Here is a 21496-nt window from a genome sequence, read left to right on the forward strand (position 1 = left end):
CTCAGGCTTCTTGTTAACTCTTATAACTTATATAGCCCATTATTCTTTTCTGTGTTAGCCACATGGCTCTGTACCTTTTTCAGCAGGGCAGGTCACATCTTGCTTCTTAGGTGGTTGAGACAGGACTCAGAAGGGAGCTTCCTTCTTCCCAGAAGAAGCCCCACCTCTACTACTTCCTGTCTGGTTTTCCCGCCTATACTTCCTGCCTGGCTACCAAACAATCAGTGTTTATCTAAAATATAATTGACAGAATATAGAATTGTCCCACACCAGGCCTGGGTCTGAGAATTGTTCATGTTCTGCTGGGTACCTTGCCTTGAATGCCCCAGCCTGTACCAGCCTGATGGCTCCCTTGCCTGTCTGCACGTAGCTTTGCTGGGTCAGTCTGGGCTTTGCTGAGCCATCATTGCCAATCTCCAGTAGTCCCGCCTCCCACACCACACACAGTTTCTGTACATCCCCACAGCAGAATCTCTGAGCCCTAAAAGCAGTTTAGTTCATTAGCACCCTCATCAAATACTTTGCTGTTGAGTACGACAACAAAGAACAATTTCAAAATGGCCACTGTGCAGTCCGTCGTTGAGACCACCTCTGGGAGGCTTTAGCTGTTACAGATAGACTGTGAAAAGTTCACTGCATAGCTGTGTGTCCAGCATGGTCTGTGGGCCTGTAATAACCTAGGCTACCCTGAGAGATGGGCAGTAACCCCAGGTTCCAGCAGGAGTTGATACATGTGTGTGTTGCTTGTAGGAACATTGGGATGGAAAAGCATACAGCACTGTTTTCATTACTGTTAAAATGAGCTCAGAGGTGGCCTTACTGTGTGTCTCATAAAGTCCCCAGTGTGTGCAAGTTTTCTTCTGTGCATCCTTCCTGTTAGAGAAACTGCCCATGGCAAACAGCCCCAATGATCATTGGCAGCCGACACATCTAGAGTTTGTGTTAAATCTCTCTGTCAGTATGACTGAATTTTTAATGACCTACCTATCTCTCAATTCAGAATGTGTCTGCTTTGATGTCTGTGTTGATTTGCATTAGTTTGTAATTGTGGTCCATCAATCTTCCTGTGGTTGAACATAGTAAATGAAACTTTACAACTTCATTTTATTTAGTTTATGAATGAAGTTTTAAGGGTTCGGATTCCCGTGAAAACATCGTGAGGTATCCACGTCGCGTTTCCGAACCTGCTCAGCAGCTGCTCTGCTTCTGTCTGCTTAGGTGCCAATATCTTCCTTACGTCGTCTGGACTAATCAAACTGGGGGATTTTGGATGCTCGGTAAAGCTTAAAAACAACACCCAGACCATGCCTGGAGAGGTGAACAGCACCTTGGGGACAGCAGGTAAGGACTCGCCCCGCTGGCCTCTAAGCTCCGAAGCTAGGGAAGCCTCCTTGCCTCTCAGACACCTGGTGGTTTACGTTGGCGGGTTGGAATTACCATAGTTACATGGTAATTACTTGTCGTTACTGATTGGGTCGGGGTAAGTTTCCTGTTTTCAGTGAGAATACAATGTATTGGAAATTTTGACATTCTGAGTTGCTTTTTAAAAGATAATTTTGTCCCTAAAATCTTATTCATGTTGACTTGAATGCCAGTTTTCAACATCGGCTGCCTGTAACTGAGGGAAGGGTATTGTTGAGGCCTGATGTACTACTTGCTGCTGTGTTATATAGTAACAACTGTATTCTGCTGTGCTGTTAACCCTTGCTATCACCATGTTTGACTATAAAGCTTACATGGCACCTGAAGTTATTACCCGTGCAAAAGGAGAAGGCCATGGACGTGCAGCAGATATCTGGAGTCTGGGATGTGTTGTCATAGAGATGGTGACTGGCAAGGTAAGCCTGCTGTGCACCTGGAGGAAGACTCCTAGCAGGTCAAGCACAGAACTGTGTAGTAGGGAGGGGCTACTTGTTCGTCCAGGCTGCCAGAACTGAAATAATCACACAGAAACTATATTATTTAAATCACTGCTTGGCCCATTAGCTCTAACTTCTATGGTTAACTGTTACATATTAATTTAACCCATTTCCAGTATTTTATATTTTACTTTGAGGCTTGTGGCCCACCAGCAAGACTGTAACATGTTTGTCTCTGGTGGCGGCTCCATGGCTTCCCTCCAACTCCACCTCCATTCTCCCAGCATTCAGCTTAGTTTTCCCTGCCTAGGTCCATTCCCCTAAAGTTCTGATATAGGCCCAAAGCAGTTCCTTTATTTGTCAGTGGTAATCACAGCATACGGAGGGAAATCCCACATCAGAACTGAGGTTTTATCATAAGTGCTGCAGACACCTTTCTACTTGAGCTCATTGAGATTAATGTGGCCAATCAAAAGGTATAATAAGGTTCAGAGAAATGACAAGGCACACACCATAGAGAGCTCTTCGTGAATTCAGAAGTTTCCGCTTTGAAGTAAAGCATAAACCCATGCAGCCATAGCCACCTGGTGTTTGACAAAGTTGCCAGCAAATAGAGAAGAGACAGTCTGTTTGCTGACCGTGTGTGGGGGAATGACACCAGGTCCTTATCTCTAACTACAGACTACTCCAAATGGCAGAGTCGGGCACTGTTCAGGGTCTGGGCATAGGCAAGGGCTATCTGTGTAGGACTCAAGTGTTCAGGAAATAGCAGATAGGGCCTCATGAGATCCAAGAGTTTCTATGCAGCTTCTGGGGAGACGATGCCATCGGGAAGACGTCTTTCATGCAAACATCGGATCCGTGGCATGCATGTAAGAGAGGCTGACTGTGAAAGCGCATGTCTATGACCCCAACACTGCACAGGCAGAGACGGGAGGATGTCCGTGACCCCAACACTGCACAGGCAGAGACAGGAGGATGTCTGTGACCCCAACACTGCACAGGCAGAGACGGGAGGATGTCCGTGACCCCAACACTGCACAGGCAGAGAGGAGAAGATCTTTGGAGCTCATTGACCAGCAGCATAATCAGACTGACATGCCCTTGGTTCAGCGAGAGCCTGGCACAGGAAATGAACTGCAAAGTGATACAGGACAACACTTGATGTCAGCCTCAGACCTCCACACACATTTAGCTTGTGCATGTAAACTCACAAACATACATGCACACACCTGTCTGAACATGTGTGTACACACAAAAACTCTGAACTGCAAAGGGAATGAGTAACTGAGTTAAGAGGTAGCATGTAGAACTGGACAGCAGTCTGCACATCTGACAAGAAAAATACAAAAATCTACAAAGACCTCAAAACAAAATAACAGGCAAACAGACCAAAAGAGGTGAAGAGCTGAACAGAGAGTCCTCAAATGAGAAATAAATGCCAATAAGTGGTCAACATCCTTAGCCATTAAGAACATGAAGATTAAAGCTACTCCGAGGCTCACGTCAGAATGGCTGTGAAGAAGACAAAAGGTAACAGACACAGACGAGGCTGTGAGGACAGAGGAGCCAGTGTAACCACTGTGGTGTCCGCGTAGACGCTTCTCGGAAAGCTAGACCATCGCGTGGTCCAGCTATGCCGTTCACACTATCAACGAATGGAATTGGCGACCAGCAACAGATAAGTAGGATAATGAAAATGTGCAATAGTATTCAGACATACAGAAAAATGAACTTATGCATTTGCAGAAAAATGGATGGAGCCAGAAATACTTGCTGAGGCAACATGAGCTCAGAGTGATAAATATCGCTTGTTCTTTCTAATATGCAAATCCTAGCTTCTAATTTTAACCTATACATACTTATGTGGGAATGGCTGGTTATGAGTGCCAGGAAACTAGAAAGGGTGCCACAAGAGGAGGCAAAGGAGACTTTAAGGATGAGCAGTAGGGAAGGCAGGAGACTCGTGTGATGGGAGAGTTGGGCTGGGGGAGATCGGGAGGTGGGGGGTATGCAGGTGCAGAGGACACACGAAGTCCCCCAGCTTATGTCTACAGGAAACCTGTACACGGATGCTCACGGAAGCCTTACTCGAGAATGCCCGAACTGAGAGCTAAGGTGCCTGGCTCAGCAAGCTGCACTTCCCCGTGGTCTGCCGGCCAGGTTAAGAGGGCTTTGGAGCCTCTGAAAGACAGGGAGGGAAAAGTGACGGATGGCGCCGTTCGACAAAGCTGCCTGTTGTGAGTTTGTCACAGCTCTGTGAGAGGCAGACCTATAGGACAGTGAAAAGGACCCTGAGTCCAGGCTTGGTGTGCACACCTCTGTGATCACAGTGCTTGGGAGGCTGAGGTAGGCGGGTCACGAGTGAGGCCAGCCTGGGCTACATGGCAGATCCTGTTTCAGAACAGCCCCAGTTCATGGCTGCCAGAGTAGGAAGCAAAGGGTAGTAAGGAGAGGAAGGCAATCTTGGGATGACGAAACTCCTCTTTAGCACATTGGTGACAAAGGGTGGCAAAACCTTCAAAAATACTGCCTAAGGGAGAAGGGCTTATTTTGGCTTATAAAGTCCATCCTGACTTCAAGGCGTGGCGGATAAGCAAGAACTATTGTGCTTATCATTAGCTCTACTTATCTGTTGGCGAGTGAGGGGTGGGGTCCAACACTTTCTGGTCAAGTTTTCTATCACCTTAAAATGCACTAAGAAGCAAGCCTGGATTGTTAAAGAAACACGTGATCATCTTCATTATCATCAGAATAGTACATTTAAAAGTGAAATTAATTTTCCTTAGCACATGAATAACATAAGATTTATGATATTCACTCTAAGAGAGGCGTGAGAAAACAGGTGTACGTTTCAGACAAAAATTGAAAACGGAAGAATACTCTGGAGAACATTTTCATACTAACGAAACTTAAATGTACTTCACCCTGAAACCAAAGGAATTTGCTTCTGATGAAGCCCCTGCCGAACAGTAGCCACACAAATGTGTGGTACATTTGAGAGCAACTACACAGATATGCGTGTGGTGTGTGGCTGCAGTCTGGTGTCCTTCGCGCAGCACCAGACTGGAAGCTGGGTCCTAGCAAACAGTGGGCTCCTCCTCGCCTCACTTGCAGTGGCTGAAAGTGCGCAGCGAGAGCTTGCTGAGGATGAGCGCTGCCGCTTCCCTTAGCGCCAGAGTGCGCATGGTGTGACACCTGCTTTATTCTGGTCAGGTGTGTGAGACAGGTGGGCCGAAGAGTACATGTTAGCAATTGCTGACTAATGTGTGAACTAGGGTGTGTATAGACCTAGTTCCGGCCCTTTGACTCTTTTTTCCTGTAATCAAAATAAAATAAGGTTTGTGGTGATGGAATTCTCATAACTCAGTAAGTGACCAAGAACCTACTGCCTTTTACCACCTTTCAGCTGTGTGTGGCAGCCTCTGGATCACATTAAACTAAGGGCACTGTGCAGTGCAGCAGGCAGAATAGCTGGTACCTGCGTTTAGATGCAGCACAAGCATGTGTGTGTGTGTGTGTGTGTGTGTGTGTGTGTTGGTTAGCTCTCAGCTGTAGCTGGCTGCCTGTGCTTAGATGGACAGTCTCACTGGAGCAGGACCACACTTGTTAATGCGTGTTGACGGAATCTCTGACGGAGATCACGTGACCTCTGAGCTCTTCAGCAGCGTTTGCTGGCCCTGGCAGACTCACCCTGAAACCCGGCTCTCTCCTGTCTCCGCAGCGGCCGTGGCACGAGTACGAGCACAACTTTCAGATTATGTACAGAGTGGGGATGGGGCACAAGCCGCCGATCCCCGAGAGGCTAAGCCCCGAAGGAAAGGACTTCCTCTCGCACTGCCTGGAAAGTGACCCAAAGATGAGATGGACAGCCAGCCAGCTCCTCGACCACGCCTTTGTCAAGGTTTGCCCAGTTGCTGATATTGCCCTCTTCAGGGTTAAACACTTAAGCTTGGGTTTGCACAAGAAATTTGGGGAGTTAGATATAAACTACTTATATCTAAAACAGACAAGAGCTAAATGTCTTAAAATGAACAGGAACTAAATATCTTCTGTATCAGATTTGTTTTCCCCTAGTAAACGTCACTGAGTCCCTTCTACACAGTAGAAAAACGAAGCACTTGCTCTTGAGAATGTCTGGCCGGTTGGACTTGTCACTGTGTTAAGGGCCCTGATGATGGTATCTGTGACTTGAAGGGTGACGAAGGACTTAGAACTTCACACCCAGAGCCTCTGAGGGGATGTGGCCTGGCAGGAAGGGCAGACAAGGTGTTAGGCACAGAGAGCCTAATGGGGGTGGAGCCATTGAGGAGCTTTGCCTGAGTGAGGTAGGCGGGAGCACAAGATATTGGGAGTGGTCAAAGGTAAGGCTGGGGTCTCAGTTAACAGAACCCCCGTGACTGATGGCCTTCAGACAGAGCACTTCCAGGAAGAGGAAGCTGCACTGCAGGCCGAGAAAGGCTTGCTAGGCCTGACTCAGCTACAGGGAAGAGTTGGAATGGCTCTGGCTGAGGAGCAGGTTAGAGGTGAAAATGAGTTATCTAGGGTGGCCCCTCTCCTGGCTTGTTGAGTCATGAAGGTTGCATCTCCCACAGGAGACCAAAGGGCAGCAGGTTTAGGGGCAGTCTCGGCATTGACGGTCTCTTTGGTAAGGTTGATTCAAGTGTTTGAAACGCTTGGGATTTTAGGTGTGTGTTTGGTTGCTTGAGGCTGGCAGTCCAGAGATTGCCACGATGCAATGGACTGCAATAGAGAATGGGCACATGTGTTGCTGGGAAAGTGTCAGGCATGTGGTGACGGTGGTGAGGACATACTGCTAAGCAGCATAGCTGGACCCTGCCCAGGAGGCCCTGGTGGAAGGCCAGAGGGCGGAGCACAGGCTCCTGCCTGTGGACTGGTGTGATGGAGGAACTAGTGTTTCCTTGCTGTCCAGCAGATGAGTGCAATGCCCTGGGTCATACATTTGAAGAAGCTGTCCTGAGAGCAGACACATCACATGTCTGTTCGGAGGCTTCCCGCATGTCGGGGGTTGGTGCCAAGGGGACTGCTAGGTCTTGTAGTGGGTAAGAGGCCTCCAGTAGGCACATGGGAAAACCCGAGAACATTCTTGCACCAGCAGGGGCTCAGCTTTCTCTTGCTTCCTCACAGGTTTGCACAGATGAAGAGTGACGCCCAGCAGTCCGTGGCCTAGTAGTGTGTGGCCAGAATCCTGATCACTACTGTATGTAATATTTACATGAGACTGCCGAGCGCAGTGCAGCCTTTTTAACCTGCGAGACTGAAGACTGCACGGGTGACTAGCCACACCGCTGCTGCTCCCGTGGTCTGCCGTAGCACAGGGCCCTCCTGAGCAACAGTGTCGACGAGGTTAAAGAAGCCGCATGCTAAGTGCCATTACTACTGTACACGGACCATCACCTCTGTCTTCTCCGTTCCTTGCGTGACTGAGAACCGTGACATCAGTGTCGTGTTTTTGAGCTTCTGGGGTTCAAAAGAAAATGTAGTGTTGTCAGGTGTCCAGGACCTTGTTTTACTCTCCCGTTGCTGAGTGCTCTGACTGTGAAAGCTCTGCTGGCGAGCTGTGAGTTTGTTATGCAGAGGCTCCCAAGTGAGGCTGCAGAAAAGGTTCTTTTTTCAATAAATGGTTTATTTTAGGAAAGCTAAGGCAGCGTCTGTTACTGGCTCACAGTGAAAGAGCAAGCAGGACAGAGGATGGGGGATGCTGTCCCTCAGCAGAAAGAGCACAGGGACAAGCTTACCCAGTGGGACACCGAGCCAGGTGTGTCCCACCTGTAGCCACGTGCCTCTCAGGATCGCTCTGAGTGGGGCTCAGGGCATAGGCAGATGGAAGCCTATCACGGTAAGATTGGGCACGCCTGATCTAGAGTCTGCTTGCTCACAGGAAGGGTGTGGCTCAGATGAAGGAACACTAATGATGAAGGTGGCTCCTAGAACAGTCAGCCACCCATAGTGGAGGCTTGGGCCGGGTCCCATCTGGAGCCCTGGTGTTGCTGGATGTGTGGAACCTGGGGCAGGGGAACAGTGTGCATGATCTCTTGATAGGCAAACGTCTTTTTCAGAGCCTAACCTGACTCTCAGCAGTTAGGAGCCTGAAATTCCCAGGTTTTGTCATTGATGACATTTTTCTCCACTGTCGGACGTTTTCTTCATTGCTTGATCTTAAAGCTTCCCACATCTCTTTAGAACACAGATCTCCTCTTTACGCATGGCAGCCAAGCCAGCTGGGTTATCAAGTATTCTTGGTCTCCTCTGCCAAGAGATGAATGCCCAGAGAATGTCAATTCGGATATACAGATGTGGGGATTTTATGTAAGGTGTGCTCGTCTCGTCTCTTAAGTTATGGTTCACATGATAGAAAGGGCTCACACCAGTAGCTTTTATCGTAGTTATAGAGCTATTTCACAGTCTAATTCTAGAACCTTCCTGTTTCCCACAGAAAAACAGCTCACATCCAGTTTGTCACTCCTGTCTCTGTGTAGATTAGTGCACACCATGGGCATTCTGTCTGATCAGGATCTTATAGTGTGGCAGTCTCTGTCCCCTCACTTGGTGTTTTCCTAAGATTGTCACAGTGGAGCACGTGCCAGCACATCTTTGTTTTTGCTGCAAAATCCGTTTCCCCTGCACACGCGTGCACCCGCTTTCTCTGTCAGTGCATTTGGTGGCAGGCAGTAGACTGCTCCCCTGTAGGGTGTTTGCTTTGAACAAGCAGGTACTCGTGTGGACACTTGCTGTGTCTCAGGAGCTAGGACTGCTGGGCTGTGTGATCAGTCTGTGTTCACGTTTTCAGACACCTGTGAGCTTTTCCCGAAGGAACTGTAGCATCTCATTTTCTCCAGCAGCCATGAGGCTTCTGGTCTCTGTTCCTTCCCTGCTGTCACTCTGTGTTGGTGGCCTTGCTAGTGACGGTGAACTGGGCTTCACTGTAGTTTTGGTGTTTCTCTAGTGATGGGTTTTGATCACGGTGCCTGTTGGCTGTTCATGTATCTTTGGTCTGTCGTTCTCTCTCTCTCTCTCTCTCTCTCCATTTACACTTTGCATGTACACATGCTTGCGTCCATGCATTTGCATATATGTGTTCTCTCCTCCCTCCATTTGGGTCCCCGGGGAGTTGTACGCGAGTCCTAAGACTTGGCCTCAGGCTCCTCTACCCACTGAGCCGTCTTGCTGGCCCCATTCCTGTCTCCCATTTGGGGAAATGCCTGTTCAGATATTTTGCCGATTTTAGAATTAGGTTTTCTGTCAGCTCTTGCTGGGCTTTAGGTGTTCAGCTTTTTACTATGCTCTTGAGTAAATCTTCGTACCTAATCCGCCGTGTGAAGGTGTCTTTTCCCGTCTGCGGTTTATCTTGTCTTTTACTTTTTTCATAGTGTCTGTGAGAATCAACAGTTTGTTCTAGAAGCCCATTCACTGTCTTGCTCTTTGTTGCCTGTGCCCACCACCTGACGTAACAGTTCATTTTAGCTCTCAGATTAGGCCTGAATTAGGCCCCCTCTCTTTCAGTTATTTTTGTATAAAATAATATTCAAGGGTCCAGGTTTGTCTCTGCTACAGAGCTCTTTCCTCTGTGGATTTCCTCACAGCGCTGTGAATGGAAACACATTTCAGTTCCTATTCAGCGGCTCATGGCACATGGGCACAGACACGTGAACTTCCCGTGCTTTGCTGTTTTACCATGCAGCCTTACTGCCTTCATCTCAGAGCTGTGGGCTCCATCCGTATACAGAGATGTGTGGCCCAGGAGCAAGGGCAGTTCCTCTTCCCGAGGTGAAATCTACTTCGCAGTTGAACATGTCCCTTTTGTACACGCCTGCAGTCATTTCTCTATTTCCAGATGGCTGTGCTCTGTAGTTCTTATTTCTGGGGATACCTTGACTCCTTATCAGGGTGGTATAGGCTTCCTGGAATGAATTAGACATCTCTTCATCTCCATTTTCTCCGAGATGGTGTGGGTTGTGTTTTCTTTATCTTTTTTTTTAAAGTGTGTGTCTTACTTAGGACTCGCTTACAAAGCCAGCGGGACTGGGCCTCTCAATGGAAGCGTTTTCAGTTTCTCTGAGCTGGCATTAGAATTCCTCTCAGTCTCACCAAGTTGCTGAATTTCTCGGCAGGTGGCCAGTCAGTCACTAACTGCCATCACACTCCGTGTCTGCTCGGCTGCCATCCCTCGTACCCCCGTGTACCCATCTGTCTGCTGACCTCGTACCCCTGTGTACCCATCTGTCTTCTCTTTGTCTTGACAATGGTCTGACCATCTTGTCAGTCTCTTCTGGCTTCACTAGTGTTTTCTCTCGTTTTTCTGGTTTCTGTTTCTTCTGTAGTGATCTTCATTTGTAGTGATCTTCATTGTTTCTTTCTGTCTGTGTGCTTTATGTTTAATTGGTCTACCTTTTAAAATACTGGTAAAAGGGGCTGGAGGTATGGCTCAGAGTTTAAGAGCACTGACTGCTCTTCCAGAGGTCCTGAGTTCAAATCCCAGCAACCACATGGTGGCTCACAACCATCTGTAATGAGATCTGGTGCCCTCTTCTGGCCTGCAGGCATACATGGAGGCTGAATATGGTGTACATAATAAATAAATAAATCTTTAAAAAAAAAATACTGGTAAAAGCACTCTGCTAGACTGCTTTGGTCAGTAGGTCACACCAGGTCGGTGTCTACAGGTGACTTCCAAGTAAGAAGAGTCAGCCGCTCACACGGTCACCAAGGCTTTTAAAGTTGCAGCTTCCATCTGCTGGCACTGATGGGTGGCAGGAGCTGCAGAGATCCAGAGGGCCTGGTGCTGGTGTATGGGGTACATGGGCTTGGTGGTGGCTGCAGCTCCACAGTGTGGCATGGGGGCTGCCGTAAAGCAACAGATAGTGCAAATGGTGACTTGTGCACATGCAGGGTGCATGCGCACATGCCACATCAAGTGTATGGCAGTCAGAGGAGTACTTGTGAGATCTAGTTCTTTCCTTCTAACACATGAGGCTCGAGGATTGAACTCGTGTCTCTTGGCTACAGGCACTGTTGCCTGCTGAGCCCCATAAAGTGTTATGTAAATAATTCATTTTATTTCATCCCATCCATTGAAGCTGGGCCTCTGGATGCTTCATGTATCTTATTTTTGCTCCATAGAATAAGAAAAAGACGGCAATGGTACATCGCGGCCCTGTTCTTTATACTAAAAGCCCGGCCACACATTCTCTGTACCCTTGCACTCTGTCCGCTTCTCTGCCAGAAGTCAGATGGCCTGGTTTGGTAATATGCTTGGCCAGTGTGCTTGGTTGTCTCAGCGGCAGGCACCACCACTTCCACATACCGAGACATCCGTTGTTTGGCCTCCCGGAATGCTGTGACAGAGTGATCTCTGAGGACTCTTTACCCCCTCTTCCTCCACCTGTTTCTTCCTGAATCATCCTTAGTGGGTCCCGGTCACCCCCAAGGTGGAGCAACTCATTGCCTACCCAGAATACCTCGCTCTGACATGAACACCTCACCCTGGTCCTCCCTGTTTGGGGTCTTTTCTCCTTGGTAGGCCAAGCAATCAGGAAGCATGCTTTATGCACCAATCACACCTGTGCATGCTGGAGGCCGCACCAGCCTGGGAGTTTGGGTGTCCATCCTCCCCGAGCCCTTGGCCTGTCTCCAGCAGCGTTCTCAGCAGGCTGTGGCTGTCTGTCTATTCACTTTGAGAGCCCAAGTCACTGGACTGTGCCCTCAGCTTTCCCTCATCTGCAAGGTCTTGGGTAAAATGCCCCCTCAAGTGCCACTCGGGACTGCTTGATGTCCCAGGTGGTTGACAAATACCTGGCTAAAATCAGCTCTAGGGAATATAGAGAGGGGAAGCAACACGCTGAGTTTGACTCGTTTTTGGAAATCTGAAGGCATTAGCACTTCAGTGGGTCTCCTGTGCTCCCACCGCATCCTTCTGAACGGTGAGCACAGATGCCAGAGATTTCAACACCGTCTACTGTGCACGTGGAGCCATCCCCAGAGGAAACCTTTATCCACACGGCCGAGGAGATGCTTCCAGACACTGGAAGGATCCGCAGGCAGTTCCCAGCCTCGGTGCTAGCCAGGACCACCAGGCCGCAGCAGGAGGGGCCCAGTCTGTCACCATTCATCCTCTGGAAAACGGCTTGGCCCTGTACCAGGAACTCATTTATTCTGGCTTACTTGTGCTCCAAGCACTTGCCTTCGTGCTTCAGGAAGGAGAATGCTAAGGTGATGGGCGTTCTGTGGTTAAGTTTCCAGGCATATGTCTCTCTTTTTATAGGCAGTATTCAGAGGACCACCTGTTGAGGCTGTGGGCCCAGGAGGCTGAGCCTACCTCAGACAGGTGGTCGCCTAAAAAGGCTTGTACTATTTAGGTGGCGTTTTTTTATTTGCTTTGTTCTTGACCAAAATCCTTTTGAACAGTTGAGTATCACAAAACAGGTACCTTGCCGGTTGGTGACCGATGCCATGGGTGATGCTGATGCCTAGCGCCTCTGCTGTATGTCTGGTACACAGTAGATCAAAGCCCTAAAGCCAGAGTCTGTGTGTATCTGTGCACGCATGGCACTGGGGATGTGATTTAATCAGGGCTGGCAGGACACTGGGTGCATGTGAGGAGTTAGTGGCACCAGGCAGACCTGAGGGTCTGCTGGTGGGATCCTTACCCACCTGATTGGTCTGATTATGGAGGGAAGAGGGGTTGTTTGTACAGAGCCGGTGGAACCCTTCAGCCCAGCATGCATTCTAAGGCTCGCTTTGGAACCTAATTCAACCAAATGAAAAAGGAAAATCCCCGGTGAAGTCTAGGAAAGCATTTTTAGAAACTTGCCCTGAGACAGGCAATAATTTCTGATATCCTCACAGACGTGCAGTGTTTATGTTTGAGGAAGAATGCAGACAAAACGTGCAAGCAGATAGTCTTGGGTCCTCTCAAGTCAGTGCTTAGGAGAGGGAAAAAAAATTAAGTCCCCTGCCCTGGGGAGAGGCCTCAGGTTATCACTGCTGAAATCCCCTTCCCTCTCAGCGGTTGTCAGGATAGCAAACCATTTGCCCACATTGCAGGGGCACCGGACTCCTGTCAGCAGGAGACTTCAGGACCTTGTTTTCAGACTTCTCACTAAAACCCAAGCCTAACCCCTTTAGGGTCAGTCAAGTGGATGCCATTTAGTGATCTGTCTGCTACAGTGACCTTGGAGAGGATGTGCCTTTGGTGGACTCTACAGCCAGCCTCTCGGGGGTGTGTGTGTGTGTGTCCAGGTAGTGTGCAGCCACACAGGGATAAGGGCATTAGTCCAAGTGTCGCCGGTCTCTCCATCTAAGGCAGTAGTTCTCAACCTTCCTGATGCCATAACCCTAAACATAAATTAATGTCGTTCCTCCTTCATAACTGTAATTTTTCTGCTGTTATGAGTTGTGAATATCTGCGCTTTCCGATGATCTTAGGTGGCCCCTGTGAAAGGGTTGAGACCCACAGGCTGGAAGCCAATTCTCTAAGAGGACATCTAGTGCCTTACCGTAGATCCTGCCCAGAGCATCCCCACCCTTCCCTCTTCTTGCTCTGTGTGCGCCTGGCCATGAGCCATTCTCTAAAGACTGCTGAAGATACGGGAGAACCAACCCTTTCCTGTTAGAACAGGCGCCAACAAAAAAAGCCCGTTGGGCTAAGCAGAGCCCCCAGGATGTGGCTCCTCAGTAGGTACCCAGCACAAGCTGAAAAGGAGTGTAGTACCATTTTTGTAAATGACCCTTCCCCTGTTTGAGGGCTTCCCAACTCCTGTGACTTTTTGATATTTTCATACCATTCGGTTTCAAAACCAGTGTAAGTCCTTGACTAGTGGATGGCAGTTCAGCAAGACTGGGAAACCAAAGCTGTCCCCTGTTGACCCCTCTTCATGACTCAAGCAAGCGTTGGGCTGGTCTCTTTGTCTTCACCCTTGCTGGGAGGGGCTCCCATGCCCACATCTACAGGTAACATCCCTGGATTGGCTTACTGTGATTGCTTAATGCTGCTTGCCAACCCAACAGGATCTAGACTCGCCTAGGAGACAAGCCTCTGGCTGGACAGGTAATCTAGGCTAGAACAACCGAGATGGGCAGGCCTACCTACCTCAGCCATGGGCCTCCCTACTCCATAGGCTGGGGTCCTGACCAGTACAAGACAGTGAGTGAGCAGAGGGCCTGCATTCATCTCTTCCACTTCGAGTTGGATTCCTCTTGTCCCAGAGTCTCTCCACCTGGAGAGACTGTGCCCTTGAACTCTGACCCAGAACAAACCCTTGCTTACATGGATATTGTTCAGTATTGTTACGCTGACACGTCATTTGGGCGTGGGGGTGGGGTCTCAGTAATATATCTTGTACGATTCTTGACTCAAGCCCCTAGCAATCCCCTACCAGGAGCAGAGTTCTCTGGAACACCCCAACTGAGGGCAGAGGAGAGGCTGGAACATTTGTGTAAACACATGCTACAGACAACCCAGACAAATACTTTAATTTTTTTTTTCTTATTTGGAGGCATAATTTAGTCATCTTACCTAAAGCACTGTTGACTCCGTCGCTGGCAATTGAGGGTTAAAGACGCAGCACCATGGGGTGACAGGGACACCTTCCACCTTCCCTTCCACCCCAGCCCTGCCCTTCCCTGCAGCCTTAGAGACCCACTGTCGCAGGGTTACAAGTGAATACGCCGCCATTCTCCTCTCTCACACATGTACACACAAACACGTGTGCAACTGAAAAGATAACCAAACCCAAGAATTCACACGGGGGAAAGGGAAAGGGTTTAAGAACTGTAGACAGAGTCTGCATCAAAGGACGTCTTCGTTTCCCCTCCAGCGCTGAGACAAACTCCGTGCCTGGAGAGGCTCTGGCTTCTGCTCCTCCCAGCAAGACTCCCAGGCTCCAGCACTGAACCCTACTAAGAAGGCTAGGCAGGGGCCAACAGTTCCCCAAGGTTCCCTTTGGAGGCGACATTTCCAGGTCAGTCTATTTGTTTCTGTTTGTTGTCGATATTGCCATAGGCAGAGCCCTTATCGATTTCTGTCACGCCAATCATCCATCGAACTCCCATGGAGGCTGCAGAGACAGGAAAAAGCAGTTAAGCACCTGAACACACTCCAGGGGCGCTTTGCCAATGGGAGCCATGAGGAGGCCTTTGCCCTGAAAATGCAAACGAACCTGCGGTACCATTTGCCCCCAGCTTCTAGGAATTCCTCTGCCTGTTGAAATGACATTAAAAGGACAATGACAGGGCTGTGGCGGGGGTGGGAGGGCATCCTTGCACAGTGGAGGTAAACGAACCGGGCAAGCAGCATGCATCTGTTCAAGACTTCTCTGGTTTCCATACCACTTTCCAAGGCAAAACGGTGGTGGTTTGGGGATTGTGGTGGGGGCCGCTTTGTGAGGATACAGGCAGAGCCTAGGGCATGAAGGTCCAGCATACCCACAAACTCTACCAGTGTGTGGGCTGAAGCTGTGGCTGTCCAGGTGCTGGACCCATCGAGGAACTCACTCAGAAACTGCCATGGAAGGTAAGCAGTCACCTCTGCGGCGGGGGCTTGGTGAGTTCCTTGTGTGCCAGGCCGTGTCTTAACCACTGAACACACAGTTGAGGGTACAGTGGTGAGCCAGCAGGTGCAGCCCCAGACAATGGTGTGTGTCAGAAACTCTCTGGGTAGTGAACAGGGAAGCTGCCTGTGCAGGTGGAGAGCTGTCTGCTCGGACACCTCGGACACCTCTTGAGTCACTGGGATCCAAGCCCTGTCCCAGTTCTGGCCCCTGAGTGGAACGGCTCCTCAGTAGGAGGGCCTGTGATAACCTGTCGGAAGTGGAAGAGATGTGGACTCTGCTCCACAGGCTTCAGGAAGGGGAGGAATGCAGGACGGAGGGCGGTGCAAACCGGACTACGGTGTCAACAGGGATAGTTCTGGGACCATCTCCAAATGACCACAGCACCCCAGGCTGCATGCTCAGGCCACTGGGCACAGCTTTCCCATCCCTCTCCTGCTGGCAGGCATGGCCTCTGCTGGCCTTCCTGGTATCACAAGCCCTGGCCAGCCTCCTTCCCAGCACCCTGGTGCACACAGACATGTCAGGGTGCTCACTACTAAGTGAGAAGTGTTCAGAAGATGCAGCCTGTGGTGTACCTTTATGCTTGAGACTGCAGTGGTCCTCGGGAGATGGCTGTCGGCACCAGGCTCCAAGTGGGAGTCCGCCCTGAGACCATGGTATTCACTCACACACACACACACACACACACACACCAGTCTCCTGGCCTTGGCCCAATGCCACTGTTCCTCAGTAGTGGGAAGTGGAAGCTGCTCATGCTCACATAAGCCTTGGGAGCAGGCCTGGCCTTCAGGTGGTAGGGGAGTGTTGCACACCGGGCAGTGACAGAGGGAGCAGCGTGCACACACGCTCAGTGTGAGGAACTGCTGTGGTCGGACAGTGCTGGGTAAGTGAGCCATTGTGAAGAACGAAGAAGGCCCTTTCTGAACTTCCTCACTCCAGCCCAGTCACCGGTTACAGGAGTCCCAGAGGGAGGGCCCTTGGGGGTGCTTCACAGCCTGCAAGGAACCCGCACACATCTGGCATCCGCCAAGCACACTGGCTTCGCTTGGAGCCTCTGGCTCTGTACTCACCCATACAAAAGATGAGGACCAAGCTAGCCAGTGTCACTGAAGAACCGCTGCTGACCATGCTAACGAGGAACTGGAAGAGAGGATACAGCAACAACGACGCCCAGAACAACCAGTTGACTAGAGCCCAAGGCCGTCGTGGGGGAACCCAGGGGGTCTCTGGGAAGACCCCTGTCCTGTAGTATTCCTCCTGAAAGGCATCCTGGGGGCAGAAAATGTGCCTCAGACACCATGCTGGGTTCCAGGTGGTGCCTACTGGGTCTCTGGTAAAACCTTACAGAAAGTGCTCTGTGGGCAACTACTAGGGAGTTTCAACGCTGCCTGGTGTCACATCTAGTGGCTGTCTGCCACTCTCCTTCCTGTGTGGGAGGGAGGTTGGGGCTGGCCAGCCTCAGTCAGGCTCAACATATCCCAGGCACCAAGGACACACAGCAGGGCAGTGGTGATAGGTTGAGGAGAAGGCAAATGAAGGAAGGGCCTCTTGAGCTCTGCCCACACCAGCCAAGGATACGCGCTCACTCTGGCCTTGAGCTTGGGTTGAGCTGTGGGTCCACAAGGGACAAGGTACTCCTCACTGTAGGAACCAGCACTTCCTTGGTATAACCTCTGTTAGATCAAGTTAGGGCAATGATAATTAGGTTCTCCTTGCCCTATTATATTTTTGAAAGAGAAGCCTGTGAAAGCCAAGGCCCTCGGAGGAACAAGCTGGGGGAGCTGGGGAGCTGGACCAGGGACTCTTCGGGGATGCATTCTTATTTGGGTCACACTTTGAAGTGACACAGGGGTACCGAATAGTTTGTTCAAGAGCAGTCAAGACCACGTCTGTCACTAAAGTGAGCCCTCCCTTAGGGACATGTGCCTGGGCAGCAGGCCAGGCTGCTGGACCACAGTGATATACATTATATTGGTAAACTCTCACATGCTGTTGAAGCTTGTTATAAAGGGGACACTGAGAACAAGGAGGCTCTCTCTCCCTCCATAACTTCATATGTCTTCCATGTCTTCCATAACTCTGACAGCGAGAATGGAAAAGAGCGAGCCCTTGAGAACAGCTGGAAGAAGGAGCATTTCCAGCAGAAGCTACAATCGTTTACCCTGTGGTATAAACACCTGGACGGGAAGAGGAAGCCAGAGCTCCTCTGTGGACAGAGCTCAGCTGAGAACTCCCGCCTGGCTGTGACGTCCAGGTCATGCCGCCTGGATGCGCTAAGTCCCCAGCTGAGGATGTCTGCTGTCTGCCCTCCTACCTCTGCTATCTGCTCCCTTTCTTTGCTCGCTGCACATTAATAAAAACACACTCACTTGCGAGTTCAGCGACTGTCGCTTCTCTGGACAACACAGAGCAGCCATGACCTCCTGTTGGCCCACTCCACCCACGCCAGGGTTTCACTTCCCGTGGGGCCACCTGATGATGTATTCTGCTACGCTCTTACTGCTTGATGCGTGGATCGTTAGGGGCAACAATAACTGGCTCCAGTGCCCACCCTTCACCCCACAGCTGGGCGCACCCACCTTCTCCTGGTAGAGCTTGTGTAGCCAGGCCGAGCACTTGTCCTCGTCCTCCGGGATGTCTTCCATCGGGATCCTCCTGTGAGAGCAGAGCAGAGTTAGCCCGGAGAGAGCCGCACTGAGCACCCGGTCCAGGTCCTGATGACAGTTCTGGCTGTGTGGGGAGAGGCAAGCGCCACCCCCGGGGGGGGGGGTATGAACGTGGTTGGCCCCCGTAAGCTCACAGGGTGGCACTATTAGGAGGTGTGGCCTTGTTGGAAGAAGTGTGTCCCTGTGGGAGTGGTCTCATACTCTCAAACTATGTCTAGTCTCAGTTCACCTCCTGTTGCCTGTGAATCAAGAAGTAGGACTCTCAGCTCCTTCTCCAGCACATGGCACACTGCGATGTCCCGCCATTAATGGACTAAACCTCTGAAACAGTAAGTTAGCCACCCTAGTTAAATGTTTTCCTTTATAAATTACCGTGTTCATGGTGTTCCTTCATAGCAATGGGAACCCTAAGATAGGTGGAAATTCCAAAATCCAGCCTTGGCCAAACAGAACCAAGCAAGGGTCAAGACAATGACACAGAGATGGTGTCAGGAATGGGGACCTGCCTTTTCCATCTTCTACCTCCCCAAACATGACACTGCTTCCCCCAAAGAGGACAGTGCTGCCTCGTTTTCCATGTGATGCCGTCCGGTAGGTAGAGAATCCTGTCTATGGGGCAGCACCTACTGCTTTCTTCAGCCAAGGACCAACAGGAACGGTAATGGTGGACTAACTCGCCGAGTGGCTCCTTTGGTCTCTACCGAGGTCACCCACACTGAGGCAGATCCTGGAAGCTCAGGCACCCCTGGCATGTGAGAAGCGAGGGTACCTGGGCAGAATAGGGATTCCTAAGTTACTCTGCACCTGAGTGGCTGCTCTCAGGCCAGAGCTGGCAAGGGTGGGAGGCTTATCTGTTAGCAAAGAGCCCGAATGCACATGGAGAAGTAGCTTCCACGTTTCCTGCTCCCTGAGTTCTCAGGATTCTGGCTCCGGAAATTTCAAGGATATCTGCTTTGGTTCATGGAGAAGCGTATTTGTCAGGATTTTCCATGGGACATTTCAGAAATATCTCAGAGAGGAGAGTTTAAAGATTAGCCCAGGACATTGTAGGGGTTCGGAGGAGATCTGGGGTTGCCTTGTCTGAGGTCAGCCACCACTGTTGGGCTAACCACCACAGGCTTCCGTGTTCTCTGTGGGTAAATTCCTCCTGTTGCCACACTCCCTACAAGTTCCTCGGGAAACAGCCCTTGGCCTTTTTGGTCTCTGCATGTGTTTCCATGAAATCCACACTTCTTGCTCTTTGCGATCTCTGGTTGCAAGGAAGATCATGGAGTGTCTCAGGAAAGGCTAGCAATGCCTTGCAGAGCATTTCCTGGCTTGGATCGTGGGAGCTTACGTAGTTTTACTCTTTTTGATAATGTGCTGGACGGCAGAGCTCTAAATGTGTGATCTTTTATATGGATTGTGGCGTGGACTGAAGTGCGTCCCGGTCGTCTTACGTGGGTTACATGTGACAGGTATATTGGATAACGTCATGACTCCTCATTCACAACCATGAACGCTTGCTGGCTTTGGTGGGTGAACCTGAAAGGATCACAGGTGGCTGTGTACTCGACTCCAATCCCCTCACATACTCCAAAGAACCGCAGTTACTGAGAAAATCCCCCTGTGGCAGCCAAACAGTCTTGCACCCTACCAGAGTCTGACGGAGCGGAACTCTTGCCAAATGTCAAAGGAACTCCAGAGAGGAAGAACCCACTGTATCTAGTGGGGGAGTTGGCGGGGGTCTTCTTGGGTGACCGTGGTGCCTCTTGTCTACCATACAATGAGCAATATGGTAGCCCATGCCAGCACTGTTAGAAAAGGACGCTGATGGTGCTTCTTCATATTGTGGGAAAGCTGGCAGCATTTCTGGGGAGCCAACATAGACTGTCCGTCCACTAAAGCATCTGTGCCCTAAAGCACCTTGAGTGACATGGCAGAGGGCTTTCATTACGTTGTGCTGTGATCTGGCATCAGAAGGATCTTTAGCCAAAAAGCTCAATACCATTTGTCTACTGCGTGGACAGACATTCAGGGGCTCTTGGACGGCCTTCAAAGATGACCAGTAGCTTTACCACCTGACCCGATTTAGACTACATGTTAGTGTGTACGTCACTGGTTTATTGAACAAACCACCCTGTGGCTTCCTGGCTGCTACATCTTTCCCTTCGTGGTTCCACTAATCTTGGTGACATTCTGAAGATCAGAAGTTAGGTGCATTGTGTAAGTAAAAAAGGAAGGAAGGGAAGGAAGAAAGGAAGAAATGAAAGGAAGAAGGAAAAGAAAAGAGGTTTGTCTTTCCAAAGAGCAGATGCCTCTCCCCAGGAACTGTGTCCATAAAGAAGGACTGACAGTGGTTTTCCCTCCGTCCACCTGAGCTCTGAGAGGAGAGGGTGAGCAGATGAGTAAGGAACTGGGAGGGAAGGCTAATCCCCAGGGTATCCTTGCAGTAAGCTGTGCCTCTTGAGCTCAAATGTAAATAAAGACTGGAAAGAAGTTAAATGGGAAGGCAGCTTCCAGAGAGAAGCTAAACAGGTGCTCCTGGAAAGTGGCAGGTAGTGATTTGGTGCTTAGAAGCAAGCTCCCCCTTTCCTAGGGAGGAAGCAGGGCCAACTTACCTAACATAGCAGTCCGCATGATATTTCTTTCCATTTAAGACTCCCAGCAGTGTTGGGTTTTCATTGTTTCTGAAATTGAGTGTACAGTCATATACAGCTGGGACTATAAGACAAGACAAACACAAGGCAATATATAGCAGGTGAGGCGGTTCTGCTTGGTAGTCACACACAGTGGAAGACATAAGCAATGTCTACCAATGACTCACGGAATAAGATCTCTTCCTTGACTTCTTCTAGATTGCTCACTTGCCCTACATTGGACATGTGTCATCTTTTGTAACCAGAAAGCCAACTATAAGCTAGTCACCCAACAGTAACTCCTGTGGTCCTATGGGCTTGAAAGTGGTGATTCCCATCAGATCTAGATTGACAATGACAGTAATAAGTGACTTTCTAGTTGGCAGAGCTGTCCCGGCTGGCACCTGTGGCTATCTGGACAAACGTGGGCACGAGGTGGGTTAGACTCATCTGAGGCTGTGTATGGTACACAACTACAGCCACTCTGATTTTTTAAATGGAAAATTTATAAAAGATTTATTTAACTATGTGGATACATTTGTGTGGGTCTGCGTGCCCATGAGGCCAGGAGAGGATGTGAGATCCCCTGCTGCCACCAGGAGGAAGATGATGGGACAGGAATCCCAATCCTCTGCGAACTCAGTAAGTGCTCCGCAGAGCCGTCTCTCCAGCCATGATGTAACCTTTTCTATGAACATTTTCAGCCACAAAGCCAGGACAAGACATCTACATCCTGGACGGTAAGCTCTCCTGCCAGCATATTCCACATTACAGCCAAGCTT

General features: G+C 49.9%; 2 protein-coding genes and 1 long non-coding RNA gene across 4 annotated transcripts in view; 2 read left to right on the forward strand and 1 right to left on the reverse strand.

Annotated features, from left to right (window-relative positions):
• Map3k4 (mitogen-activated protein kinase kinase kinase 4) overlaps positions 1-7523 on the forward strand; it is a 91255-nt gene extending 83732 nt beyond the window's left edge. For both annotated transcript variants that reach the window (XM_085687495.2, XM_085687499.2), the window contains 4 exons: positions 1219-1341; positions 1732-1838; positions 5584-5763; positions 7008-7523. In XM_085687495.2, the coding sequence (XP_085543621.2) occupies positions 1219-1341; positions 1732-1838; positions 5584-5763; positions 7008-7028 (431 nt within the window). In that variant the 3' untranslated portion in view covers positions 7029-7523. The remainder of the gene's footprint in view (positions 1-1218; positions 1342-1731; positions 1839-5583; positions 5764-7007) is intronic.
• A 6803-nt stretch (positions 7524-14326) lies between these two features.
• Agpat4 (1-acylglycerol-3-phosphate O-acyltransferase 4) overlaps positions 14327-21496 on the reverse strand; it is a 107913-nt gene continuing 100743 nt past the window's right edge. Inside the window, exons 6-9 of the mRNA XM_048420798.3 lie at positions 20697-20799; positions 18010-18085; positions 16501-16699; positions 14327-14935 (exon numbers count right to left, since the gene is read on the reverse strand). Coding sequence (XP_048276755.1) covers positions 14841-14935; positions 16501-16699; positions 18010-18085; positions 20697-20799 — 473 coding nt within the window. The 3' untranslated portion in view covers positions 14327-14840. The remainder of the gene's footprint in view (positions 14936-16500; positions 16700-18009; positions 18086-20696; positions 20800-21496) is intronic.
• LOC148123583 (uncharacterized) lies at positions 14934-17810 on the forward strand. Its single transcript, XR_015734638.1, has 2 exons — positions 14934-15390; positions 17517-17810. It is a non-coding gene; the product is annotated as an uncharacterized LOC148123583 (long non-coding RNA).

Source organism: Myodes glareolus, chromosome 1, assembly GCF_982192425.1.
Source record: "Myodes glareolus chromosome 1, mMyoGla1.1, whole genome shotgun sequence".
Lineage (NCBI taxonomy): Eukaryota > Metazoa > Chordata > Mammalia > Rodentia > Cricetidae > Myodes > Myodes glareolus.